General features: G+C 36.5%; 1 protein-coding gene across 2 annotated transcripts in view; it reads left to right on the top strand.

Moving 5' to 3' along the window:
• The window catches only part of WDR70 (WD repeat domain 70), a 130840-nt gene that overhangs the window by 47972 nt on the left and 57490 nt on the right, over positions 1–25378 (top strand). For both annotated transcript variants that reach the window (XM_082301191.1, XM_082301190.1), the window contains exon 9: positions 1366–1442. In XM_082301191.1, the coding sequence (XP_082157317.1) occupies positions 1366–1442 (77 nt within the window). The remainder of the gene's footprint in view (positions 1–1365; positions 1443–25378) is intronic.

Below are 25378 nucleotides of genomic sequence, written 5' to 3'. Positions count from 1 at the left end.
CTTGTCAGATGACTATTTCTTTTGGCTAGTGATACATATATAAAACTATCAAACACCATCTGCTTTAGTTTTTGTTTGCTTAAAAATAATTTAGATTTTCTTTATCTTGTAAATGTCTAGAATTCCAGTATATTGTGGTCCAACAGTCAAAATGCTAAAATATTTGTTATATTGCCTCATTAACTTTTCAGTATTGCTCTCCTTATTTGTGCTTAAAACAAACTGAAGTCATTCAAGCATTGCAGAGCAGATTCCAAATTTCTCTTTGAACATAGTCAATGAGCATGTGCCTGTACTTCAAAGAAGTAAAGCCAACTGGACAATATCTAGTCCAGTAATGTAGTTATATTCATAGTCACCATAATGGCAATTGCTTACCTTGCATAAAACACTTACGTTCTGTTTTTTCTGTCTTAAAGAAAGAAAACTGACTAGTCAATTTGCAACTTCAATATTTTATGAAAATTTCACTTGAGGTTCACTGTCTTGGCTTTCAAATTCTGTTTCCTCAGTTTTCTCCAACAGAATCTTTGGCTAGTGTAGATTGACATTGGGTATGTGTATTGTGTCACCCTGGTTGTTAGTGTTATTCCCATTATTTTTCTGTACCTCGAAAAAGTTTGTGTGACACTGTATTGATGCCTATTGTTTCATCCTTTCTCTGCTTTACAGCTCTCCCAAGAGAAAAAAGAAGTGTGATTCTATGCTATTTTCTGAAAGAAAAAAAAAAAGTAGAAGAATGTCAGGGTTTTTCTAAAACAAGCAAGAATGAAATGGATAGAGTACATACAATCTGTTAAATCATTGTGATGTCATGTTGTAGTTGCTAGATTTAGCTTAGCAGGCTGCAGCTTTCCTGAGAGCTCAGCGGGGATGCTTAGGGCAGTGCAACCATGGTCGCATCCCATAGCCCATTTCGGACGGCCCTGCGGTTCTTGCTCCAGCAGCGCTACACCCAGTGATGGCAAAGGAGGCAGAGAAGGGTCACCCATGAGGGTTTGAGATGACTTTAATCGCATCTTGTCCCGGCAACCCTCATAGGCAGAGAGACCTCATGATGCAGGCGCAGGGGCCTTTTCTCAGGGGCTCAGGGGCGGTCCCTGGGTGGGGTTGGGGTACAGGAACCAATAGGGAGAGCCCGAGGGAGGGGCCAGGGCTAAGGGCAGGGGAGAGCGGGAGGGGGAACGTGGCATCGGAAAAGCAGGGGGTAGGCAGGTCGCCGCAATGTCAGTCAGAAGAGTGCGAAGGGTCTGATTCGTCCCTCAGCTTTCATGTGATTCCATTTCAAGGATTTGGAGTAAAAGTTGTAAAACTTTGTAAGACAGCTTACAAGGCCTTGTAAGACCTCTGTGTTTATTTCTTTAGGGTCACACAGCAATGCTCAATTCAGGCTGTTGGCATCCAAAGATAAAGGAAGAATTTTTGACATGTTCTAATGATGGGTAAGTACTGAGGTCACTCTTTGACAGTGTTTTTCTAGAGACTTGTTTAGCTTTTGTGTTTTAGTGTGCCTTGATTTACTTTAAATACCATTCTTTAGGGCAGTGAGATCTGGAAGCAAATATTATATTTGTTTTGCCTCTAGATAGTAAAGGTATTTTGTTTGTATTATTTTAGTTCTGTAACTTAAAATTATTTTAAATGACATTTCATGAAAGTTTTGGTTAATTGTTTTTACAAAAATTCTTGGATAAAATTTAACTTTACCCGGTATTCTTTTGGAGTAGAGTAATTCCTGTGGAGAGACTCAATGTAACTGTATTCACTAGGAAGATTGAGGATTTCAATTGGAAGTTGCAAGTTTCACTTTAGGTGTAACTGAGTATTGATGGATGTTGTTTGACAAGTGTCAGAGACTGTCAGAAATTTTTTTGTGGCTTCAGTCTTGATCTTTGTGGTTAGAATCAAATGGCAAAATGGCACATGGCATCTGCATTAATTAAGTTACTGCAGCTGTCAGTAGCAGGTTCATGATTGACTTTTTACTGATGTTTCCAATATGCAATCTCTTTTACTCCAGAGTGACAGTAAGGATTGAATTTCCCCACTAATGTATCTGTAGAGTGGTCCACTGTAAAAAGAATACTTCAATTATCAATTACTTTAAACAACATTGTTTGGGTTTTTTTTCCCCCCAAAAGGGACTGACTGACTGGTTTAACACATGAGTACATGAAAATACTATTTTAATAGGAAAATTCACAGTTTCTGATAAAACTGTGTCAGAAGAGAAAAAACTAAAGACTACATTGTGCTTTATGGAGAAATTAAGTTGTAAAAATACAGTTAAGCAAACTGTATATTGTTCCAGATTGTAGGCACGAAGGTACTACTTCCATAGTAGGAATTATTATTAAATGCTAGAATCAATACTTTAAACAATTTGTTGATATTTTGAAGGCAGTTAGACATTAGTACGGTTTCTTTATTAGGTTGAATAGTTTGTAGGTCATGAAAAACAAATTAAGATACTATAAATTATGAAGATAGTCTGATTTTCTCCTGTCTAAGCAAGTCCCTAACTAGTATACCAAAAATGTATTCAGTACATCCCTGATGCTGTGAATGAAAATGGTCTGGACAGGTAAGAGAAAACCAGATAAACACTACTATAAATGGCTGCATAATTGCATTTTCACAGACACTGTGTGGCTGAAATTACAAGAAAAGTATTTTAAGCCCATTGTATTTTGCTTCCTGCTAGTGGCATATCTTTTCAGGATTTGGAAATGTCCTGTGAAAAGAAACAATTTTGATTGCTTAATTTGCCCCACAGGGCTTGAAGACAGTATTCCATCTGTGAAATTTAATAATAACAGAAACTAAAAAGTCTCCAAAGTTTAATCAGTAATTCATCTTAAGACTGGAGCTGTGAACGAGAATTGAGAAGAATAGTTCCAGTTGGAAAGGACCTGCAGTGCTCATCCAACTGTCTGACCAGTTCAGGGCTGTCCAGAAGTTAAAGCCTGTTGTTAAGGGCATTGAGCAATCAAGCATATCTCCAGGAAGCCTGTGTCAGTCTGGGACCACCTTCTCACTAAAGAAATGCCTCCTAGTGTTCTGAACTTCCCCTGGCACAGCTCTGAACCGTGCCCATGTGTCCTGTCCCTGGATGCCAGGAAGGAGAGCTCAGCACCTCCTTGTGCCCTTCCCCTCCTCATGAAGCTGCAGAGAGCAGTGAGGTCACCCCTCAGCCTCCTTTCTGCCAAACTGGACAAGCCCAAAGTCCTCAGCTGCTCCTCACAGCAGGTTCCAGCTTTGTTTCCCTCCTCAGGATGTGCTGAAGGACCTTCCCATCCTTCTCCACCTGCAGGGCCCAGCAGGGCCCACGCTGAGGCTGCCCCAGGGCTGAGCCCAGCAGGACCATCCCCTCTCTGTGCCGGCTGTGCCATGCTCAGTGCTCTGGGAGGGGGTTTGCCCTCAGGGCTGCCTGGGCACTGCTGACCCACACTGAGCCTGCCGAACTAAAAAAGCAGGTGTCTGAGTAGGGAAGGTCATCTGATTATGGCAATGTCTAGTGAACTTCAAGAACTCAGTTAATTGAAAGAGATAAATAAAAGTTGTAATGTTCTTTTCATTAGCCATGTTGTGTAAAGGTGAGTTGAGTTAGTGAGCACACCTTTGAAAATACATGTTCCATTAGTGAATTTGGAGCGCAAGTTTGATGAGGAGCAGCTGAGAGAACTGGGGTTGTTTAAGTCTGGAGAAGAGGAGGCACAGGGGGGAACCTTAACACTCCCTGAAAGGAGGGTGTGGCCAGGTGTCAGTCCATCTCCTCTCCCAGGTAACAAGAGACAGGGCAAGAGGAAATGGGCCTCAAGTTGCACCAAGGTAGATTTAGATTGGAAATTAGGAAAAGTGCTTCCCTGACTGAGTGGTCAGGCATTGAAACAGGCTGCCCAGGGGAAGGGGTGGAATTTCCATTCCTGGAAGCGATTAGGGATTTGGTTTTGTGGGGGATCTGGCAGTTTTAGGTTAAGGGTTGAACTTGGTGATCTTAAGCATCTTTTCCAACCTTAATGATTCTAACTGACTGCAGTTGTTGGAATTATACCAACTACTATAACCAGTATTATAATTAGTGAATTTCTGACTTCTCTTTGGTGGTGATTTTTGAATCAGGAAAAATAACTTCTGTAAGATTGCTTTAATATGGTATTCTCAGAGAGTATTTTGCTTAGGAGAGTAACACTGGAGTACTTAGGTGTCAAGGCAGAGAGTTTAAATGTAAAGAAAGAAATGGTCTGTGTCAGCAAGATATAATTGAAAACTTTTATTCATTTATGCTTGAAGGAAACAGGTTTCCTGAATTTTAAGAAAATGCCATTTGTACCAAGCATTCTAGAAACTAGAATTTTTTCATTTGATACTGTTTATTTGACATTTTGCATAGAATGAGTTATGGATGCCATTAAATGTTACAACTGTATCTATCTGTCTAATTTTTTTACATTTATTCCTGTATTTATACATGACCCTTAGGTGTTGAAGAACTGTATTCATTGATTCGTAAAGCTGGCTTTTTTGTTCAAGACAAGAGCTTTGCACTTAATGAAATGCTGGCAGAAATATGAAACTGTTGAAGAGTCCATGTAAAAACCTGGTTTATGTTGCATGCAAAGAAAACAATATAATTATAAGAAAACTTGAACTTTGGAGACTGTGGTCTTCTCAGACCAAAGACTGGCAGTCTTTATTTTAGGAAAGAGGGATCCAAATAGGAGGAGTATGTGATCAAAGTTTGTGAAATGTTCAAGATGGTAGGTGAGCTGAATGTGGAACTGTTGTTTTCGAAAACCTCTTCCAAACCTAAGAGGTATTTCTTGAAAGTGGATATAGTTAAGTTTAGAACTAATAAAAGAAAAAAAAAAGAGTGCTGTTCAGATTTATTCTGAAATGTGTTGTCACAGGAGGACATGGAGGCAAGTTTAAAAAGGAATGAGAAAAATTCATGTTTAGAAGGACTCATAAACAGATAGAAAATGCAATAGGCATTATAATGTCTTCTATATGACAGCTGTGGATAGTAAGGTGAAATGAAGGGAATGAGCTGTCATGACCAGACTTTGTCAGCATCATTATTGCTGGATTGAAGACTGAATACAGGGCTAAATGAACCTTTGATCAGATGTATCCAGATGTGCCTTATATCTTTGTGTTATTCAGTGACAGAAATAATTAGGATGTAATTTCATGCTGCATTACTGTTGAAAATGTAGTGTGTGGATTCTCAAGATACAATACTTTTGCAGTGGTTTTATATCTGGTGTTGTGTAGTGTTCATGTGAATAAATTAACAGTTTGTAAGGTCTTCTCTCTCAAGCAAAGTGGTGAGACAAAGCCCAGTCTAGCTTTATGTGGCTCCGGTACATAGAGATTTTGGGTATGAATGTTTATAGTTTTAAACAAAAAAATAAGAAAGTCTCCCAATCCTAAACCAATATTTTTACAAGGCAGGAGACCTGCCCATACCCAGTTTTGACATTCCTGACATTATACACGAATGTGCTTTACAATTATAATAGACATTGACATATTAAACTCTCACTGTTTATCAAGACCATCTATACCCATAAGAGGAGAAATTAAAAGCTTTAGAGTATTGCATATGAGAGGAAAAGTGCAATCAAACATCTACTCTTTTTTTTTTTTTTTATCCCAACAGTGCATCTTGTATGCAATGAAGAGAAGCTCTGGAAATTTTGCAGTAGATTCATGTTAGTTTTGTTCTAGAATTTTTACTAGATGTTGATGTAAGAATAAATTACCTTAAGTACGGCAACCAGTCTGAAACTCTTTTAAGAGGGAATGTAATGCTATCTGTATATCTACAAGCTGAGATTTAAGCCTCAGATTGTGAAAGGGAGCTGCCACAACTGGCATGTGTAAAGAAGTATACATCTGACACTAAACACCAAAATGGGACCCTTCAGAGGGTCATCCTGTGTGGATGTGGGAAGATGATACCAGGAATGCACTTTATATAGGTATGAAGGAAAGCTGAAAGTCTTCCCTTGTTTTGCTGGTTTTAATCTGTGTTGGACATCACACAGAGCAGTAAAGCGCAGTGATAATTGTCTCTTAAACTTCTCTGCTCACATGATGAGTATTTCTATGTGGAGAGGTATTTTTGAAAGACCTATTTTTGAAAATGCTTATAAGAAAAGAATTAAGGGTTTTTAGTTAATCATCCAGGAGTTTGGAAGGTGCTGAAAATAATGGTAGAAGCATGTGTGTCATGCTTCTTGGGGCACACTGAATGGCAGGGTCTGAGGCTGAAGGAGAAGAGGACAGAGGAGAGCACATGAGGGATGTTAGTGTAGTGTTAAGCCTTATTTCTATATTGTATGGTTCTAGATCGCACCTCCTCTAGAGAAAACAGTCTTTCATAAACTGAATGAATGACTATTTGCAAGTTGTGGACTGTATTTTATCTGATTCCTGTAGCATTTGCACTGTCTGTGTCTTTAGTTGAATGGTTGCCACCTGCATACAGCTTAAAAATAAAGAAAATTGCATTTTCTGGGTGGCATGTTGAAACCGGAGTTTTCATGATGCATAAAGAAGTTAAAAAGCAAAATCTGCAAGTGGCTGTGTGGCATCAAATGAAAGTAACACATTTTACATGTGTTTTAAGTAAATGCTTTTCAAACATTTTAAACTTTTTATGTTAACCTGCTGTAACTCAAATACTCACTTAGGGATAGTCTTTTTATGTATGTGACAGTTTTGTTTTGATTCCAGGTGACTAGGGCTGTAGTAATAGTCTGAACTAAAAAGTAATTCAAATGAAGGCTCTTAGAATTGCTATTGTAAGTGATGTATTTTGAGAGGTGATCTGTTTCTTGTGACTTATACATGGCATTCAAATATGCTATACATTTTACAAAAATCCTGGAAATAGGTTTTGATGATAATATATTCTAATGTGCAGGTGTTAGGCTATTTGTAAATTTACTACTTCAGACTGCAGATACATGGGTTACCAGCAGGGAGTCTCAGTGCGTTTTGTATGACTGTTCAAGGACACAATGTTGAACTCAGGAAAAACTCATAAGAAAATGACACAGTTCTTTTTGACTCCTGTATGAGAGAAACAGAAGCTGCTCAGCTTGCACACTGAAATGAGACAGAGCCTAGACAGAGCAGTTATGGAATGAGTCTGAAAACTCCTCTTAACTTGCAGATCCATCTGCAGCTTTGAAAACTGCTGAGAATAGTAAGACAGCAATGCCAAGGCTACTACCAAGATGTTTGTATAAACTTTTGTTACAACCTAAGCTTCAACACTGTATCTGTCTTCACAGATTTGAAGGCTAGTTGGAAAAAGTGTACTTAAAAGTAATTACTGATGTTTTACCATATGGGGGATCATTTAAAAATCTTGAATTGCAGTCTTAGGCTTGTTCTTTTGTGCAGTTTCTAGATTTACTTCTTAAAACAAGCTGCACACTACAGAGCATAGGACTTGCTTTGGGGTCCAAAGTACTTTCTCACCAAAAAGATCACCCTGAATCACATCTAGTTGTATCATACTACTTTATAGGGTAGGGAATGCAAATAACATTGTGTTGAAACAGTTGAATTTGCCAGAGGAATAGTATAACTTGGAATTCCATCCTAGGAAAAGAAATAACTCTTGCCAAGTTATTTCAAGCACATACACATACAGGTGTGTATACACATATACAGTCACTGTGGCATGTTCCATATGAAAATTAAATTCTGAAATTTGAAAATGTTTCTTCAAGATTTTTATGAGATACTTTTATTCCCAGTACAATATTACAGTTTAGGCAAATTTTCAGAATTAATTTAGAACATAGAGGAATACAGTTCTGTTGAGTGGTTTATTTTTAATTATACCAAGGTAAAGTTTTTTACTACAGCAAGAAACTTCAGAGTATTTTTGTGCATCAGATGAAAGCACACATTAAAAAAAATAGTTAGTTGGTTTATCTGGCAAGAATTTAAGTATTCACGGTACTTCAGTACTTTCTAAAGAGTTTGCTCATTTTAGAACTGTGCAGTGAGTGGAGCAAGAAAGGACAGTCTTTTCAAAGGCGTTTGCTAGACCTTCACAATGTTCTTAGCTTAGGATGGAAAGGCAGAAGTTTTGGTGTGTGTATTTGCTTCTTTTATCCCAGAAGACATAGTATTTCACTTGTCAGCTGTATTGTGCTCTAGTTGGGTTATATATGGATAAGCGTTCCCTGAAACTTGTTTCCTAACCCCTTTCTGTCAGACTGGAAAAGCTTTTCTATTACATCTTCTCTGGTCCTGGCTCATCTTGACTGAGAAAAGACAATACTTTTGAGCAGTTCTGTTAGCAGATCTGTGGGGTAACTTCTGGCAGAATAGAAATTATGGGAAACTGGAAGTTTAAGTATTTCAATGAGCTCAACTTGATATCAGATAGGGAAGAAAACAGAAATTTACCATTTGGAAAATTGATAAGAAACTTCCCATGGTTTGGGGTCATACACAGGTTGTTGAGCAAATACTTCCATTGTGGTAACTTTGTTCCTCAAGTATCTTTCACTGGCAATTTCCTCTCCTGTCTTCTCCCATGAAAAATATATTATGTCTTTTATTGTATGAAGATGAAATCCTTTCTTCACAAGTATTCACTGGTAATTTTAACCTATAACTCAGTTTAAAGGACTATTTTCTCATGAGATATGCATCTTATTCAAATTACCAGAATTCTAGTATTAATGGGAAGTACAATAGACTTAGCAAACTAAACTAAAATTGGTTTTTTTTGATAATGAGAAAGTGGAGTAGGGTAGACAATGATTTATTTTGGCACATTTGCTTACAAAGATAAAATATGCATTCTGTCTAAGAAAATAAAATTAAATTGCCATGATTAATGTTCAAATCTGATTCAGTATTAAAGCTACACAGTAATGACTAATGATAGTTAATATACTATAGTTCAAAACTCTTTGAAAATATTTGCTTTGTGATTTTTGATGTTTAGACTTGCAGGTAATTTTATTGTCTGAATAATGAAATTTTAAATTGTTCCTCTTCTCAGGGTCCTTATGTTATATAAATACATGTTTTAGTTAAAATCCCACTGCTAAGTTGCTTGTTTAGAGATGTGTGTTGGGTGGTTTTCATTTTTCATGGAACGAATTGGAACAAATGAAGTTGCATTTCTCATCTGGTAGTGGTTTCAAAGGTGCATGGTTTCACTGGAAGGTGATGAAGCTTGGAAAAGTTTTCAGTACAGAATCTTCTGTTTAAGGCAGATAAATCCCATTTCGCAAGTGAGAGTATCACGGAAATCATGTATGGGTTTTTGTGAAAGAAGCTTCTCTTGTTTATTTAATAAAACCTTTTATAAATTTTTGTATGGTATCCATTAGTAACTTAAAAGCAGTAAATTGCATTCCAAAATCTGTTGAAATTTTTTCTGTTAATTCCAATAAGTTTTGTTTGTGACTTTTAAAGGATTAATCTTGTAAATACATGTGAGATATTTGTCGTCTATCAGCTGGGCTAGCTAATAGGAAGAGATCTTAAAACTGATAATCTGAAGTAATCAAAACAACATGTTCCTAATGCAATTTCATAAGACTGAACTATTGCCTCAAAACTTCTTTATTTCCATAAATTATTTTAATTAAAGCAGATTTTATCAGAGAAAGTGTGAATGTATTTCTAGTAAAATAAGAACACTAAGTATTAGCCACTGATTCTGAGAGCAGATTGGTTAGTGAACTGTGTGCAAACAACAGCATGGGAAATCATACAGAGAAGAATATTTTCCTGAAAGTTATGTAGGGTTAATTGTATATAAGCTCCTAGTATGAAGCTGTGGAAAAGCAGATAGACATCTTTTAAAGACGCATGCATGCACAGAGAATTAACTTTGAGGGCATTGGTAAAGGATATGATGTTAATATTTTGTTTCAGCAATACCTATTGAGTTCTGTGTCTAGTTCCAATGACAGCAGTCTAAAAAGGATGGTAAAAGACATTGAAAAGGAAAAATGTCAGAGATGTATCCTGAAACTTCAGCTAATTCAAGAATATTCAAGAGGCTGAATACATTTCAGCTTACTGAATAGGATATTAAGAGAGTTGGCAATGGCAAAAAAATACTGAAACAGAGATAAAATGTCCAACATTTGAAAGTTCTTTAAATTGTTAAAGACATAACTCGAGCCAGTGATTGAAAGTTAGCAAAGTTCGTATAAGAGAAAGAAAGTATTTCTTTGTAAACAGATATATTATATGACTGTATAACTGGTTATTAAGGAAGAAATGCAGTAAATTCTTTACTGATTGTACCTTTCACACAGAAATTGTGGATGAAATTTCTATTTCAATCATCAGACAAGCCAGTGAACACAAAAAGCACTCTTTAATAAATCTGAGATTGGAATAGGCAGGTGATTCTTAGTGATTAAAACTGTGATCAAACTGTACATGTGACTTAGCTTTTTATAGATAAAGGCTTGGTACTGAGCTGTGAGTGTCTGTTAAAGTTACTCAGTTTTTGAGGATAGGAAGAAGTCCACACGTAGTCCTTATGAGGATGGCAGAACTGTCCGTGTGGAGCTGCAGGTAGGGTATGGATCCAATAGTTCTTACAATACCACATTAATTGCAAGACTTCATTCCTTTTTTAGTTGTGTGTTTTTATTTCAAAATCAGTCTGCTTTCACACTTTTATCAACCAATTCCTCATTGACTTTTTAGCTCATTTCCCCCCCCTTTCTGTCTCTGAATCATTGCCCCGTAGGTAATTTTGCAGTTGCTTTGTGGCAATAATGTTAATTTTTAAAGCTAATATAGTAATTCAAATGTTTGCTAATAAAGCTTTATATTAAATACATTTCTCTTGAGAGGGATTAGTTTGGTTTTGGAAATGTTTCTTCTCCTTGAAATGTTTCCAGACATGTGATTTGTGAATTTTCAGTTTGCTAGGACAGAAAACATCTGATCGATATTCTTTAGTTTAGCTCATTAATAGTAGTGGAAACTTCTGGTCAGCTAGTCTCTACACAATTAAGATCCACATTCACTGGGGTCTGTATGATTTAGAACATGCTGGCAAACATTTCAGTCTCCTGAGGTTTAACTTTCGGTGAGATAAGATGCAGATCTTCTTTTGTCATCATAAACTTACTAGACCATATACATTCCTCCCTTCAAAATAAATAATTTACTTATGTTCATTTGTAGCTTTCTTCTGTTGTGTGATTCACAGTGAATTAAAAGGATAGCAGAATAACAGGTACTGAAGTTTCAGATGAGAAAAAGGTGTCTTCTCTTTTTTGGTGGCACACACTTAGACTTTAAAAATTAATTATTCTATCAGTATGTTTATTACAAAACCTAGCAAATAATTTAACTTAAAGCAGATCTGTTTTGAGATAAAATTTAGCTTTAGATCTCTTGTCCTGGTGTCTTTAAAAAAAAAAAAAAAAAAAAAGTATTTCATCCAAACTATAATAATTCTGGATTTTTTCTGAATAATTTTGAAATTTACTTATCTATTAGTTGGTGTATCATTCCAGCATCTGTTTACTTGCAGCATGAACTGCTTTTCCTTTGGAATTTTTTTGTTAGTCTTTCAAGAACACTGAGTGAGTGTTGTGCCTTTGTAAGAGTACATTATGTAGATCTCTTCTTGGACCACTAAATCAAAATTGCCATTTAAATGGAATATATGTTTCCAGTTCTTTCATGCAGTGAGACTACCTCAGAGGACCAGAGTCCATGGCCATGGCTTGTCTGCTCTGAAAACTTTTTCAAGTAAATGAAGGATGTCTCTTATATTGTACATAGCTCACATTTATTTACATGAAGATTGGCAATTGAGTAACATGTCTCACAGTGACTCTAGAATGGCTTGGGTTTGAACCAAATGCCCATGTTTAGAGGCTCTAGATGGCATTAATAAACTCAGGAGCACTGGACATGAAAAATTGTAGCATTACAGTTCAGTTTCACAGATTGGATATTTTGGGGAAAAGTCAATGTGGTTTTAAATTAACTGTTCCACATGCAACCTCCTTTTTTTTTTTTTTAACCTTCTTCTGAAGGTTAGCACCATTATGACAGGATTGATGGAATGAATATTGTGAACATTCCTCATCTGCTTTGTTAGAAAGACAGTGGCTTGGTTTAAGGAGCCTCTTCATCAGGTTACATTCAGATGAATGATTTAGCAATGAAACAAACAGATGGTCACTTCTTAGACAATCCTAAGTAGATCTTCAAGTAGATATATGATAACATCCATTTGTTCAAAATACAAATAAATAAAATATTTAATAAGTTGGTTATTTGCTTTCTTGTTTCTGAGCCTCTAGTTGGAACTTGCCTAGTATTGCAAGTTCATGGTACTTTCAAGTGAAAGCTGAAGTATTCATGAAGTCTACCAGTTTCAAGAGCGTAAGGTGTTGGAAAAGTAGCAAATACTGCAAAGTTTCCAAAAGTGTTAGAGATGTGGAAGATTCACCCACTTTTTTGGGAAATGTATATCGTTATATGGAACATAACTTAAACGTACTCCATGTACTTTTAGTTCCGTAAAGACTTTCAGGTGTAAGACTTTAAGGTATGTGAGCCTAACAAGCTTTATTTCTTGTAATCGACTATTTGTGAATTGGAAATTAACTTAAATAAGGCACTCTCAGACTGTTGCAGATAATACTACTTAGAACTAAATATCAAATGTATGTGACGAGTGCAACATTCATAAAATTCAGACCAGGGGAAAGTTAGAGGTGCATGAAGTAGCAAAATGTTATGGCTTCAGGGAAGCCAGATGTTTGTGTGCATGCACACAGGTGAGCGCCAAGAGTAAGGAACTAACAGTCTGGTACCTGGTCCCAAAATAAAGTGATTTTATTAAAGTGATTTTTAAGTATTCTGTCTGTTAGAGGTTTTAAGTCTTCATCTCAGTGTTTGCGTATGTAAATATAGTATTTTTTGCTTCCACACAAACCTGATTTAACCAGCATTTTATATAATGTTTATATAATGTTTAAATACTTATATTGAAATGCCACACAAATTATCTAAAAACTTGTTCTCAAGAGTTGCATGAGGTAAAAATAAAGCAGAATTGGCATTTATGAAGATCAAATTACTTACGGAGATTTTTATATCCACTTTATTTATCCTCACAATGCTGATGTTTTATTTTTTATGTCAGCCATAGCAATTCAGTTCTTTGCAACAGTGAGGCTTAGGAATTATGTATATCAGTTATGTTAAGTTCTGATGAGTTTTTTCTTTCTCCTGTCTCTGGAACAGTAGAATTCTCATCCTTTGGTGCAGAACCATGGTATTTTGCAGCAAGAGGGATCATTCTGGTTTTGTAGGGTTAAAGTTCTGTCACTCTTGTTAAAATCTTCTGATAAGTCATAATTTTAAGTATTTGGAAAAATTGTCTCTGGAAACTCGTTTGTAATACAAGACTGCATTCATCAAAAAGTGTGGTTATCTCACATGTGTGTAGTAATTTGCACTGCACTGGCAGAGTGGTTTGCTTTTTGTCTTGATGCGTAAAGGTGTGAAATCCATTACAGATCCATGAGGATGGCTTCTCCTAGACTAGCTTATCTATTTTTAGGTACATACGCAGTGCAGAGCTGATTAAGAGAGTACAGCAAATGAGCAGGCCTGGTTAAGAAGAGTTTGAATAATGACTGTACTGGCCCTTGCTGAAAGCTGTATGTTTACAAAAGGGTTAGTAAAGCTATTTTTGTCTTTATAAACTATGTGCGTTTACATTAATATTTTTTCTGAAGTTTTTCTTGATTGAGATGTTAGCTGCTACAATAAGATATGCAGTCAATGGTAAGAGCTTACATTTGAACGCTTTTTCAACTGACATTTTTACTGCATAACTTCATTTTTAAAGGATACACACACCTTCAGGTAAATCATCTTAAGATTTAAAAATTTAAATCAAAAGGGAAACTTCCTACAATGTAGAGAAAATATGGGACCAAAGTATGCTAAATTACTGCTCTGCACTGGTGGGGTCTCGCCTTGAGTCCTGGGGACAGTTTTGGGTGCCACAGGATAAGGACATGACATTGAATTGTTAAGAGTGTATTAGGAGAAGTGGGGCCAAAATGGAGAAGGTTCTTGAGGGCAAGACTTAAGAGGAGCTGCTGAAATTGCTGAGCTTGTTCAGCCTGGGGAAGTGGAGTGTTCACCTTCCTCTTGGGGGGCAGCAGAGGGGAGGAGCTGATCTTGTCTCTCTGGTCACCAGTGGCAGGACTTGAGGAAATTGAATGAAGCATCATCAGTGGCACTTCAGCCTGGACATTAGGAAAAGGTTCTTCACTGAGAAGGTAGTTGGTCCCTGGAAGAGATTTGCCAGGGAGTTGGTCCCAGCATCAAGCCTGGCAGTGTCCAGGAAGCATCTGAATGAGGCTCTTAATCAGGTGGTTTAGTTTTATATAGATCTGCAAGGAACAGTGATCCTGGTGGGTCCCTTCCAACCTGAGATACTCTGTGATTCTGGTCTGTGATTCTGAGAAAATAAGAATTAAGAATTTTGCTGATGCCCCAGGTAAAAAGAAAAGGTGGAGCTGGGCATTGGTACTCACTTAAGAATAGCTGAATTATTGAGGAAGCGTCCATGAATTCTGGCTGGGGAAAACCAAAAAAATTTGAGAATTCTCCTGCTACTTGATTGAGCTGTGTAGGAATTCTTTCGGTTACAAGTTAAAATTTGATTGCTGTGGTATGTCAGTGGGTACTTTTAACTGCTCATTCATTCAGTAGGAAGTGGTGACATAAGACATGTCTTTACAGCATTTAGGACAATGGACATAAGTTGGAGCTGGAGCTTCTGCAGTTTTCCCAGTATCTGTCTCTCAGTAGCTCTTAAAGTTGGATGTGTTGGTGGCATTTGTATGTCTTTGTTGTCATTTTGGACTTAGTTCTGTTCTTACTAGTTTTTGAGCAGATTTTTCTTGGTTCATAGAATTTTAGATATAAGAAGTGTGGGTTTCTGCCAGGAATATTCATATGCTCTAAATGCGTGGTAGAATACCCTTTCAAGTTGTCTGGAGTCACAGAATAATTTAGGTTGAAGGGGACATAGGGAGGTCATCTGTTCGAATTCTCTACTTAGTGCAAAGCCAACTCAGATCAGGTTGCTCAGGTAGCAGCAGGTTGTGCAGTGAAATAAAAGGTGAATTTCTGAACAGTCAGAAATTTCAGGGCTTCAAGTAAACAGAAGACTAGAGCACTACAAGTAACATGTTCAAACTCTAGAGTTACTTGGTATTTTATTTTATTATTGATTATTTGATTATTTTATCAAATTAAGCTATGAAACAAGTCACTTAGCTGGTGTTTTTTTTTATTTGAAAGGATAACCAGATTGTTAAAAGGTAATTAGTTGTTTATGTCCTGCCTTTAGTATTTTTAAATCTACGCATTTTAAACTCAGCAAAATTCCCACCATTTTCCCCCATGTGGAGAATATAATTAATAAGGGAGCATAAGTCCCTTAGTGTTTATCCACAAGAATCATAAAATTTAATACTATTTTGTCTACTAATCTATTGCTTTAGACTTTTATCTTTACACAGAAATAAGAAAAGAATACAGGGGCTTCTTCAGTAGTGGCAGTATTATGATATGAGCAGACCATGATGAGTATATGAAAAAAGGATATTCTCTGTGGTTATCCAGACAGATGTGGGACTGTATCATGACTCTCTAGAGTTCTGAGGCTAAGAACAGTAATTTCTTTTCTTGAAGAGATGCTGTTTTCCTTTCTGATTTCCTGTGAGAATGAGAGAAGTGTCTTAGACTTTGATGGATATTTCAGAAAATATAAGTACCTAAATTTGCATTTACCTTATGTGAGCAGTTTGTCTTGGTCTTTATAAGTAGGTGATAAGTTTTTATGTGATTACACGACGACGTATGAAGATTGGTACTCCATACATAAATACAAAGTAAAACTCACTTTTAGAATTTTCTGTAGCCCTAAGTGCATAGTTAATCTATGCAGCTGAGTCAAACTGTGTTTTTAGAACAGATTCTGTAACTTCAGAAATCAAAATACAGTTAAGACTTACAATTTGCTCCCTTCAGGTACTTACCTTCATTAGATTGGAGCTCATTGCTAATGGACCTGCAGAAAAGTGAGTGAGATCTAAGATGACAGCAAAACCAGTTAAAACTAATTGTCATGCATGTAGGGTCAGCTGAGGTGTTGCTTCAGAGAGATTTTGTTTGCTTGACTTTTATTTTCAATTGATTTTTCAATGGTGTATTGAAGAGTTCAGCTGAGTGTTAGTTCCAATTTAGGTTATTTAATTGGGTGAAAAAAACTTGAGAACCAAGTGAGCCTAAGCTATTTTATAGCCATGACTAATCAGGTCTTTAGAAAGCATCCTGTTTTCCTAGTGATTAACCCCCCTCCTGTTGCAGTATCATGCAAGACTGATCTTGAGTAATTTCAATTCATGCAGGTGACAGTAACTTGAACTGTTAAGATGTTCTTTGCCAGAAGTCTTCCCCTTTGATCTTAATCAGATATACCCCCTAGGGAGATTGATTACATCCCACTTTATCTTTTCTAAGTGGGAGATGAGATCTCAGTTCATTGCCTGCTTGCCCTATTTGGAAAATGACACAAAATTGTATCTACTTTTACTGTCACAACTTTCAGAACAGAATCACATAATACCTGTGATTTATCTAATGTTCTGTATAGAAATAATAATATTGAAGTTAGATGTTGCTGGAATAGTAAATGAAGGACTTCTTGTGTGTAAAGTGCTACGCAGTCTCAGGAAAATACCGGTGCTCAGGTTTTTTAAATAGCACAGCATTAATATAGACTTTGAATTATTATTAATTCAAAAGCATATTGACTGCCTACAGTGCTCAATATACTTCATTAAAATCACCAGATCTGTTACTCATTTGAAGAAAATATCTTAAGGGGATAGTTCTCTAACCTACTCTGTGCACAGTCTTCTGAAGACTTGCTTTTAGGTACCTTACTGATTTGAACTGAAAATATCATACACTTTGGTGCAGACATACATGATTGCTGTCTTAACGGTTGATGTAAAGATAAACAACCTTCTTCTTCAGTCAGAATTTAGTGTGATGACATCATCAACAAGAAACAAAGCAAATTAGCTGTCAGTCCCAGCGAGAAAGTAATTCAAAACCAGCAAGACTTTTTTTTTCTTGGTGCAGTTTAGCTGCCCAAATATTTATCACTAATGCAGTCAAATATAGTCAGTGGTTCAGGGAAATATAAAAGGAAAACAGTTTAATATTTAAGGAAGTACTAAGGAAGAAAGGCTTATAGGAAGTCAGGCACAATGATGTGTTCAGCTTTTGCCTGTACATTGGCCTTTGGAAGGGAGGCAAACAGACTGTCCATGGGTTAAACTTGAGAAAAAATTATTCAAGGAAGAACCCATCACAACAACGTAGACTTGAACACCTAAGTGAATTATTTTTTATTAATCTATCAGCCCTGCAGCATTTGTTTTCAGTACCGTATATGCCTTTAATTTGGAGACCATTTTCTTAGGCTGAAGAGACCTTTTTCTGGATCACTCTTTTGGGAATTTAAACAGTCCTCTGGAGCATGTTTGTGTGTTGGTTTTTACGTTGTGGGTTTTTTTTTTTTTTTGTTTGGTGGTCTTTTTGGGGTTTTCTTTGTTTGTTTTTTAATGCCTCAGTGATTTAACTCCAATTTGTCTTCTACAGAATTTGAATGTATTTAGGTGCAGTCTCCTTCTCAGTAATATGTCCTCTCAATAACGTAATTTCCCTATTATGTATTTTATTCTTGTGTATTGGTTCTTGAAGCTGTTGGATTGTTTTGGTGAGACAGAGGGGGGATGTTTGTCCCACTCCCACCTCATCCGCCAACAATTACCCTGTCTTCAAAATGTAATCAATGTTTTTAGATTTCTTCTATTTTTCTGTAATCTAAGCAGTACTGAATATATCACGTATGTTGAATGTTAATCCTCCTTCCTTAGAAGTGAGGATGCTTACTGGTGTTGCATGCCTGTGTGTCCTCAACTACTGCTTTCTGTCCACCGGTTACCTTATTTTTTTTAGGTTTACACAATTGGTCTACTTTTCACTTCTGTATTCCTTCTCAGCCTTTTTTTCTACTTGTGTGTTTTTTCCCATAATAGCCCTTTTAATATTCTGAGGTTGTAAAGTTTCTCCCACAAAACTTTTTATTTGTGTTCAGAGTATTTGTTTTGATACGAGGAAAATTCTGCTGAGCCTTAGTAACTGCATTGGAACTTACTAGTAACCTGTTAATGGAATAGACATGTAGTATTGTTGTTCTTTTGGTTTTTTAATTGAAAAATTTCTGTCATTTACTTTTCTTTTGATCTTGACCTTTCTGCATATGATTTGTATATTAATACATTATATTGTCTTCCAAGGTAGCAATTACATTCAGAGCAAGTTGTTATCTTAGACTTTTTAGAAAGAAAAAAATAAAAGTCTTGTGAAACTTTTAGGTCCCAGATGAAACTTACTGTTTTGAATTGAAGCATTCAGAATCTTTGGAGTTGAAGACTGGGTGCAGCAAAGTATTTTTCTGAATTTTGCTTTGTGAATTCAGTGGGAATTCAGTGGAAAATTCACAGTGAAGGTGGGAAGACAGTATAGAGCAGAATATTGGAATTTCTTTTATGTCCCATTCTGAAATATTTCAGTTTGTGTGCTTGTGCTCTTTTTTGAGCTTTGACTTAACAGCTGTTGTTGATAATTGATAAATGTAAACATTTAAAACGTAGAATTTGATTTTTACTATGTAGTGTTTTGCCATTCCTTCTCTGCCAATATGATATGAAAAATATGTCTGCTGTAACCTTTGAGGATGACTGAATTTTGGAGTTGGTCATTTTGATGAACTGATCTGTAGATACTTTGAGAGAATCTTCAGGTTTTGAAAGAAGTACTTAAAAAAAAAATCTGTACAAAATTCCAAAGGATGTATTTTCTATCACTTTGGAGAGCTGTATAGAAGGGAACAGCTGAAATAGATATGCAATACATATGCAAATATTTTATGTACAGGATCTGATGATTAAAAAATGTATAAGACTTATGTTATTTGCTTGCTTGTTTCTGGGAAATTTGTTCCTGCTCTTAAGTTTCTTACCTTCTTGAAGAGTGCCTTTTTGTATTGCTAGCCTGACCCAGTGATTTAATCTGGGAAAAAGCAAAAATTACTCAGTCCAGAAAGCTTGTGAGCTTTGATTTCATTAAAAACAGACTCTCTATGCCGTAAGTAAAAGGTTCTGTTGATAGGTGTTCTACTGTGTCTTTAGATTAAAATCTCTGAAGGGTCATACAGATGTATTGGTGGGTAACCCTTTGTGTCTGAATGCATCTTTTGGCCAGCTCCTCAGTCAGAGGTGATTGTATGTCATATCTCACTAGGATTTGCTGCTGCTGTTTTCCTCCCATGAACATTCTGCACAGCTGACTTGAGGGCAGTCGTGCCAAATCTGGCATGACATGATAACTTACATTCTGTTCCTTGCTTTTATCTTCCTCAATCTGTCTCTTTCTGTCTCTGTTCTTCGCCTTTACCTGCATTAGTTCTGGTTTCTTAGCCAAACCGATATTCTTCCAGTTCTTCTCTGTCTCCTTTTCTAAGTTAGTTTTCCTCAGATGTTGCATATATTGGCCAGCAGCAGGATTTTTGCTTAGTAATTCAGAACACCTACTCTCCATGCTCTCTCAAATGCTTATGTGTCATTTTAATTTTGAGTTGGTTGCTTTTTAGTTCATTCACACTGGAGAGTGGGAGCAGTTCCCATTCATTGTTATTAGGTTTTAATCTGCTCCCCCCCAGTAATTAAGATTCAGCTGCACTTTTGCATACAAATTATGTACTTCATACTTTCGTACTTTGTACATACAAATGATGGTAATTTCTCCTGTCAAAAAAAGGCTACCAGTTTAATTTGAAAATATGGAAAGATATGGTTTCATAGTTGCTTAGCTCATTTGCTGTATACCACATACCTTTTTTTTTACTCTATTAAATGTTTCTCTTTGTTTTTTACATCTAGGGTTTATTTAAGTAACAGAAAAGTAGAATTGTTATAAATTCCTAAGTTCTGTCCATATTTTTGGCAGTTCCTTCTGTAGTTACGATTTTACATATGTTAGATGTGACTTTTCTTGTATTCTAGTTCAAATTATTTTAATTCTGTTCGAATGCTGGAAGTAGGTAGCTTATTTAGAAGTTTTTCTGCCAAGCAAGTATGGAAATTTTCTGTGGATTTCTCCATCTGTTTTTGTGTACAATTTTTTTTCATTCTCTGGCAGGTGACTCAACCTTCATTGGGTCCTGTGTGCTCAACAAAAGGAAGTAACTTACTTCTGCTGAAAGAGGGCAAAAAGAACATAATAATGAAAGTTTTCTTGCTGACGTAATGCTGCACCATATGCATGAAGTGCATCTTAACAGAACTTTGCAGCTATTTCTTAACTAATCTCTTTACATATTCTGCTTTAGGCAATTTTTCATTGTATTAATAAGTACCTTAATTTCATTCCCATGTATATATGGTTGTTTTATGTGATAAAAGAGATTTTAAAAAAACCCTTACTGTAAGATTAGTTGCTTTTTTGTTTATAAAGAGTCTTAATCTAACACTTCGAAAAAGTGTCTTCTATTGCTGATGTCTTGGTGTCTTGTAGTGGGATGATCAATTCCATTTCCATAGTATTTGCATGATGATTTTGAAGTACGTTACAGCTTTGCAACCTTGTATTACACAGGAAGGCACTATAATACATTGCAAAGGTGAGCACTATAATGTGATTACTAGATTCAGCATTAAGCCTGATCTGTACTTTTAACAATAATGTACTCTTTGCTTCTTTTGTATTTCAAGTGATAAAGAGTAGCCTTAATTATTCGAAGTAGACTTAACATATTAAATGCCAATAACATTCAGCATTGTGCAATAGAGTTTACTTGTCCAGTAGAAACAGAGGAGGTGGGACAGACAAAAAAGCTTAGTGGAATTTGGCAGGTCAGGGTTTTGAAGTTTGAATTGGTTCACTTCTTGAATTTCAACAGATTATATTAGGGCAGTGTCTAGCTGACTCATGACAGAGAAATTTTCTGTCCTTGCAGTCTGGGAAATGCAGCTACATAATGATAATAGTTTGTGTAATGCAGCAGCATTTTGCCAATAATTAATTTTATTAGAAATTTTAAATTAGTAATAACATCATAAGGGCAAGAGAAAAAAAACATTTTTGGGGAAAAAACCTGCCAAAACCTCCCCTTGAACCCCAGTAATTAAATTAGTTGTTTATTATATGTCACTTAACTTCTCAGTGGTCACGAAAATATCCACATTACCTTTCCAAAAGAACATTCTCCTCCTTTTCTAAGTTGCTTTGAATTGCTCTTGGCAAATATAAGAACTTTACAAAATCAGTTTTGCAAAATCTGTTTTGCAGATGTGGAATCCATAATTTAAAAAGTTAAATTTAACGCGTATGTGAAGCCTTTTTCATGGATATTTTAATTGAAAAAGAGTTTATGAAAGAGAAATCAAAAATGTTGATGTGACTGTGCATATCATTCAATGTATTAAAACTTGTTGTAATGAACAAACAACAGTGTATGTTAGAGATATAGTTTAAAAAAAATCCCTACGTATACTTTTTACTACAGAACAAACTTTCATATAACATAATTTGTTTTCAGGTGGAAGAAAAGACCCTTTCAGGAAACGTTTTTCTTTTGTTTTTACTGGGGTTCAAAAATACCTTAGTCTGCCTATCAACAGATAAATATTACTGTTATACTTCTGCTAAATGGTGCAACATAGAGCATAAAACAGTGTTATTGTTTCATCTCCCACTTTTTAAAGTTGGAGGATATGCTCTTAGTAACAGAGTTTTTTTGAACAAAATGAATGTCCTGGAAATTATCTGATTGATGCAGGGATAAATTTTTTTACTCATTTCAACACAAACAGCAGACTGAACTCAGAGAACTTAGGAAGTGAAAATACAACTTCCGTAATGCAATCTCATTTATTTTTTCATTATGTCTGAGGAACAGGAAATCATTAGACGGTAAAAAATATTCCAGAAAAAAAACCCCGGAGTGATAATTGCATAATGTTCCCTGAGTTGACTGTTTTATGGTATGCTGATTGAGGGTCAGTAGCAAAAGTGGAGAGAATATATGGAAGCACTCTTAGAGTATTTTTGCTATATTGCCAATTTAAAGACAATATTACCTGAAGGTAAATTATTTGGGTTTCTATGCTGCTTTATTTTTTTTATCTCCTTTCTTTCTGGCTAGAATGGGAGGACTTAAATATTAGTTACAGTATCACAGAACTTTTGGGGTTGGAAGAGACTTCAGCAGTCACCTAATTCCGGTCTCCCGCCTCCTCCCGCCAAGGTCAGAGATGCCACCCACTAGACCAGGTTGCTCAGATCCTTATCCAACCAGATCTTGAACATTTCCAGGGAGGTGACATCCACAACTTCTCTGAGCAACCTGTACCAGAGCCTCACACCATCACAGTAAAGGATTTATTCTTAATATTGATCCTAAATCTCTCCTCCTTTAGTTAAAACTGTTCCCCCTTTTCCTGTCACTATCTGCTCGTATAAAAATCACTTTCCATCTTTTTTTACAAGTCCCTTTTTAGTACTTCAAGTTACTTTTGTTCTCCCCAGAGCTTCCTCTTTTCCTGTCTGAGCAAACCCAACTCTCTCAGCCTGTCCTCATAGGGATGTGCTGCAGCCTTCTGATCAGCTTAAATGTCTCCTCTGGAGTGGCTCCAGCAGGTCCCTGTCCTTCCTGTGCAGGGACCCCAGAGCTGGATGCAGTGCTCCAGGTGGGTCTCGCCAGGGCAGAGTAAGATGGGCAGAATCCCCTCCCTCCCCTGCTGCCCACAGGGCTCTGGATGCAGCCCAGGACACGTTTGGCTCTCTGGGCTGTGAGTGCCATGGCTGGGGCATGTCCAGTCACAGAATCAATTAGGTTGGAAAAGGCTGCTGGGATTGATTCCAGCCTCTGACCCAACACCGCCATGGTCAACCAGACCATGGCACTCAGTGCCATGTCAAGTCTCACTAAACACCTCCAGGGACGGTGACTCCACCACCTCCCTGGGCAGCCCATTTCAGTGTCTAATCACTCTTCCTGTGAAGAAATTCTTCCCAATGTCCAGCCTAAACCTCCTCTCATTCCAGTGAAGGTATCTCCCCGAGGTCCTTCAGTGATCCCTGCTTATAGTCTATCACTGCTCTGAAGGAAAATGTAAAACATACATAGTTTACAAATGACTCCTGATGTTTTAGTTTGTGGTGATTCAGTCAGAAACCATGCTAAGCTGAAATTTTGCACATGATATGTGTTTGCAATATGATGTCCATTTTAAAATAAGAATAGGAAATATTTCCATAAAGGAAAAAATACTTATAAGATCTTATGTGAAAGAAGACATTAAAGAGCTCAGTCTTAGCTCAAGAATTAAGGGCTCTCTGGGAATGATTGACAAATTTGTAGCTAATACATAGATTTCATACAAAGTATTTACTTTAGTAGAAGTTTTTTTTTCATTAGATGCAGTAGCAGCAAGGCAGCAGCAAACACATGCTCAGTGTGGGGACATTAAGAAAACACTGAGGGAATGTTAAATACATACTGTAGGCTATGTGGGCATTTTTGACAGGGCATGTAACTCATATGTGTGGGAATATGGCCAACTGTCTGCAGCGGAAGCAGCAGTTCAGACAAGTTTGATTTTTCAGCTGACCTGCTGATATTACAGCTGATTTAGGGCTCATACTGCTTTTAATGTGTGTTATAAGGAATAAAAGTATACAAGTGCTTGTTCTTCTTTTATAGTAGGTAGGTAAATGATAAAAAGGTTTGAACATGCTCTTAGTATAGCCAGTTTTTGAGGTTTTGACAGGACATTGAGCCCTAAAAAGGGGAAACTGAAGACTTTAAAAAAGTCATTCCATGCCAGCAGAAATAAAGAATTAGGATGGTAAAGGATTATCAAGAGATTGTTTCTGGAATTACATCTGAGATGCTTGAGACATCTGGAGTGAAAGGGGAAGGCAGGCTCCGAAGTTCCCTCCACATAAGTGTGTTACCAGGTGCACCACCTGAGAAGGGGTGTGCCAAGGCAGTCCTTGGGAACTTGGACTGTAAGAGGGGACAGAGCTTTTCAGTAGGAGATGGTCATCACTGAAGGAAGAAGAGAAGCTGAAGGTACAGGATATTCAAATGAGATTTTGGAGGGATTGAGTATTATAAGGGAAGGGAAATGGCAAAAGATACAAGTTTTGAGCAAGTATCACGGTGGGAGAAGGTATGAATGAAAGACAGTAGACTGAGATGATTATTGACAACACAAGGAGGCGAAAAAGGGAATCTCGGAATCATATGACGGTTGAGGATGAAAGCAATTTCTGAAGATCCTCTAATCAACCTAATTATCATTGTAATATAGTGCTTCATTTAAAATAAAAGTAATAATTAAAACCACCAAACAACAAACCCACCAAAACCTCAAACCCGAACAGTCATCAGAACACTTGAATGTCTTACGCTAGAGCTCCACATAGAGCCGTGAAGTGGTGCCTTACACACAGGAGATTTGAAGACTTTTAAAAATGAAACTAACCTTGACTTTATTATGGACAACTGGAGATTAATTCTATTTATTCATTCTAACTTACAGTTACTGATTTTTCATTACTGTCATTAAATGTGCAATTAAATGTAACCTCTCTTGAGGTAATTCCAGCTAATTTTCTAGTCTATTTTATTCTAGAATTATTTTTATGTCAGTTCTGTGGCCTGTGTGGTCTTGTAGCTCTGATGGAAGTTCCTAATGTTATGCCGTGGTATCTTGTCACATTCTGGAGAAATGGCAGCCTCTGTTAAAGCTGTATTTGCTTTTCTAGACACCAGTGAATTATGTGCTGTTGGATCATAGGCAATGTTTGTATAGTCTAAACAAATGGGGTTGTCTTGAGAACCTTGATATTTTTTCTTTCTAAATAAATGATCTTCCTTCCTTTGCCAAATTCTGAAACTCTTCTCTGCATTAGATGCCAGAAGAGTTTTGAATTTTTATCTGGGAAGACCTCAACATATTAAATGGACAGAAAACATTTGTATCTAAGACAGTTTAAAGGGTCCACCTGTATCTAGTGTTTTAGTTCTCTCTCATTTGGATGTTTTTCCGTATCTAAGGAACAGTGAAGATCCAGGCAGATACTCTTTTTTCCATTAAAAGAAGAAAGGATGTATTTGTTTTTGCTAATAATGTGGGAAAAACTCAACTTGAAGAAAACAATATTACAT

Source organism: Coloeus monedula, assembly GCF_965178545.1.
Source record: "Coloeus monedula genome assembly, chromosome: Z".
Taxonomy (NCBI): Eukaryota; Metazoa; Chordata; class Aves; order Passeriformes; family Corvidae; genus Coloeus; species Coloeus monedula.
Note: the sequence above shows the minus strand (reverse complement) of the source record. Positions and strands in the feature narration are given on the sequence as shown.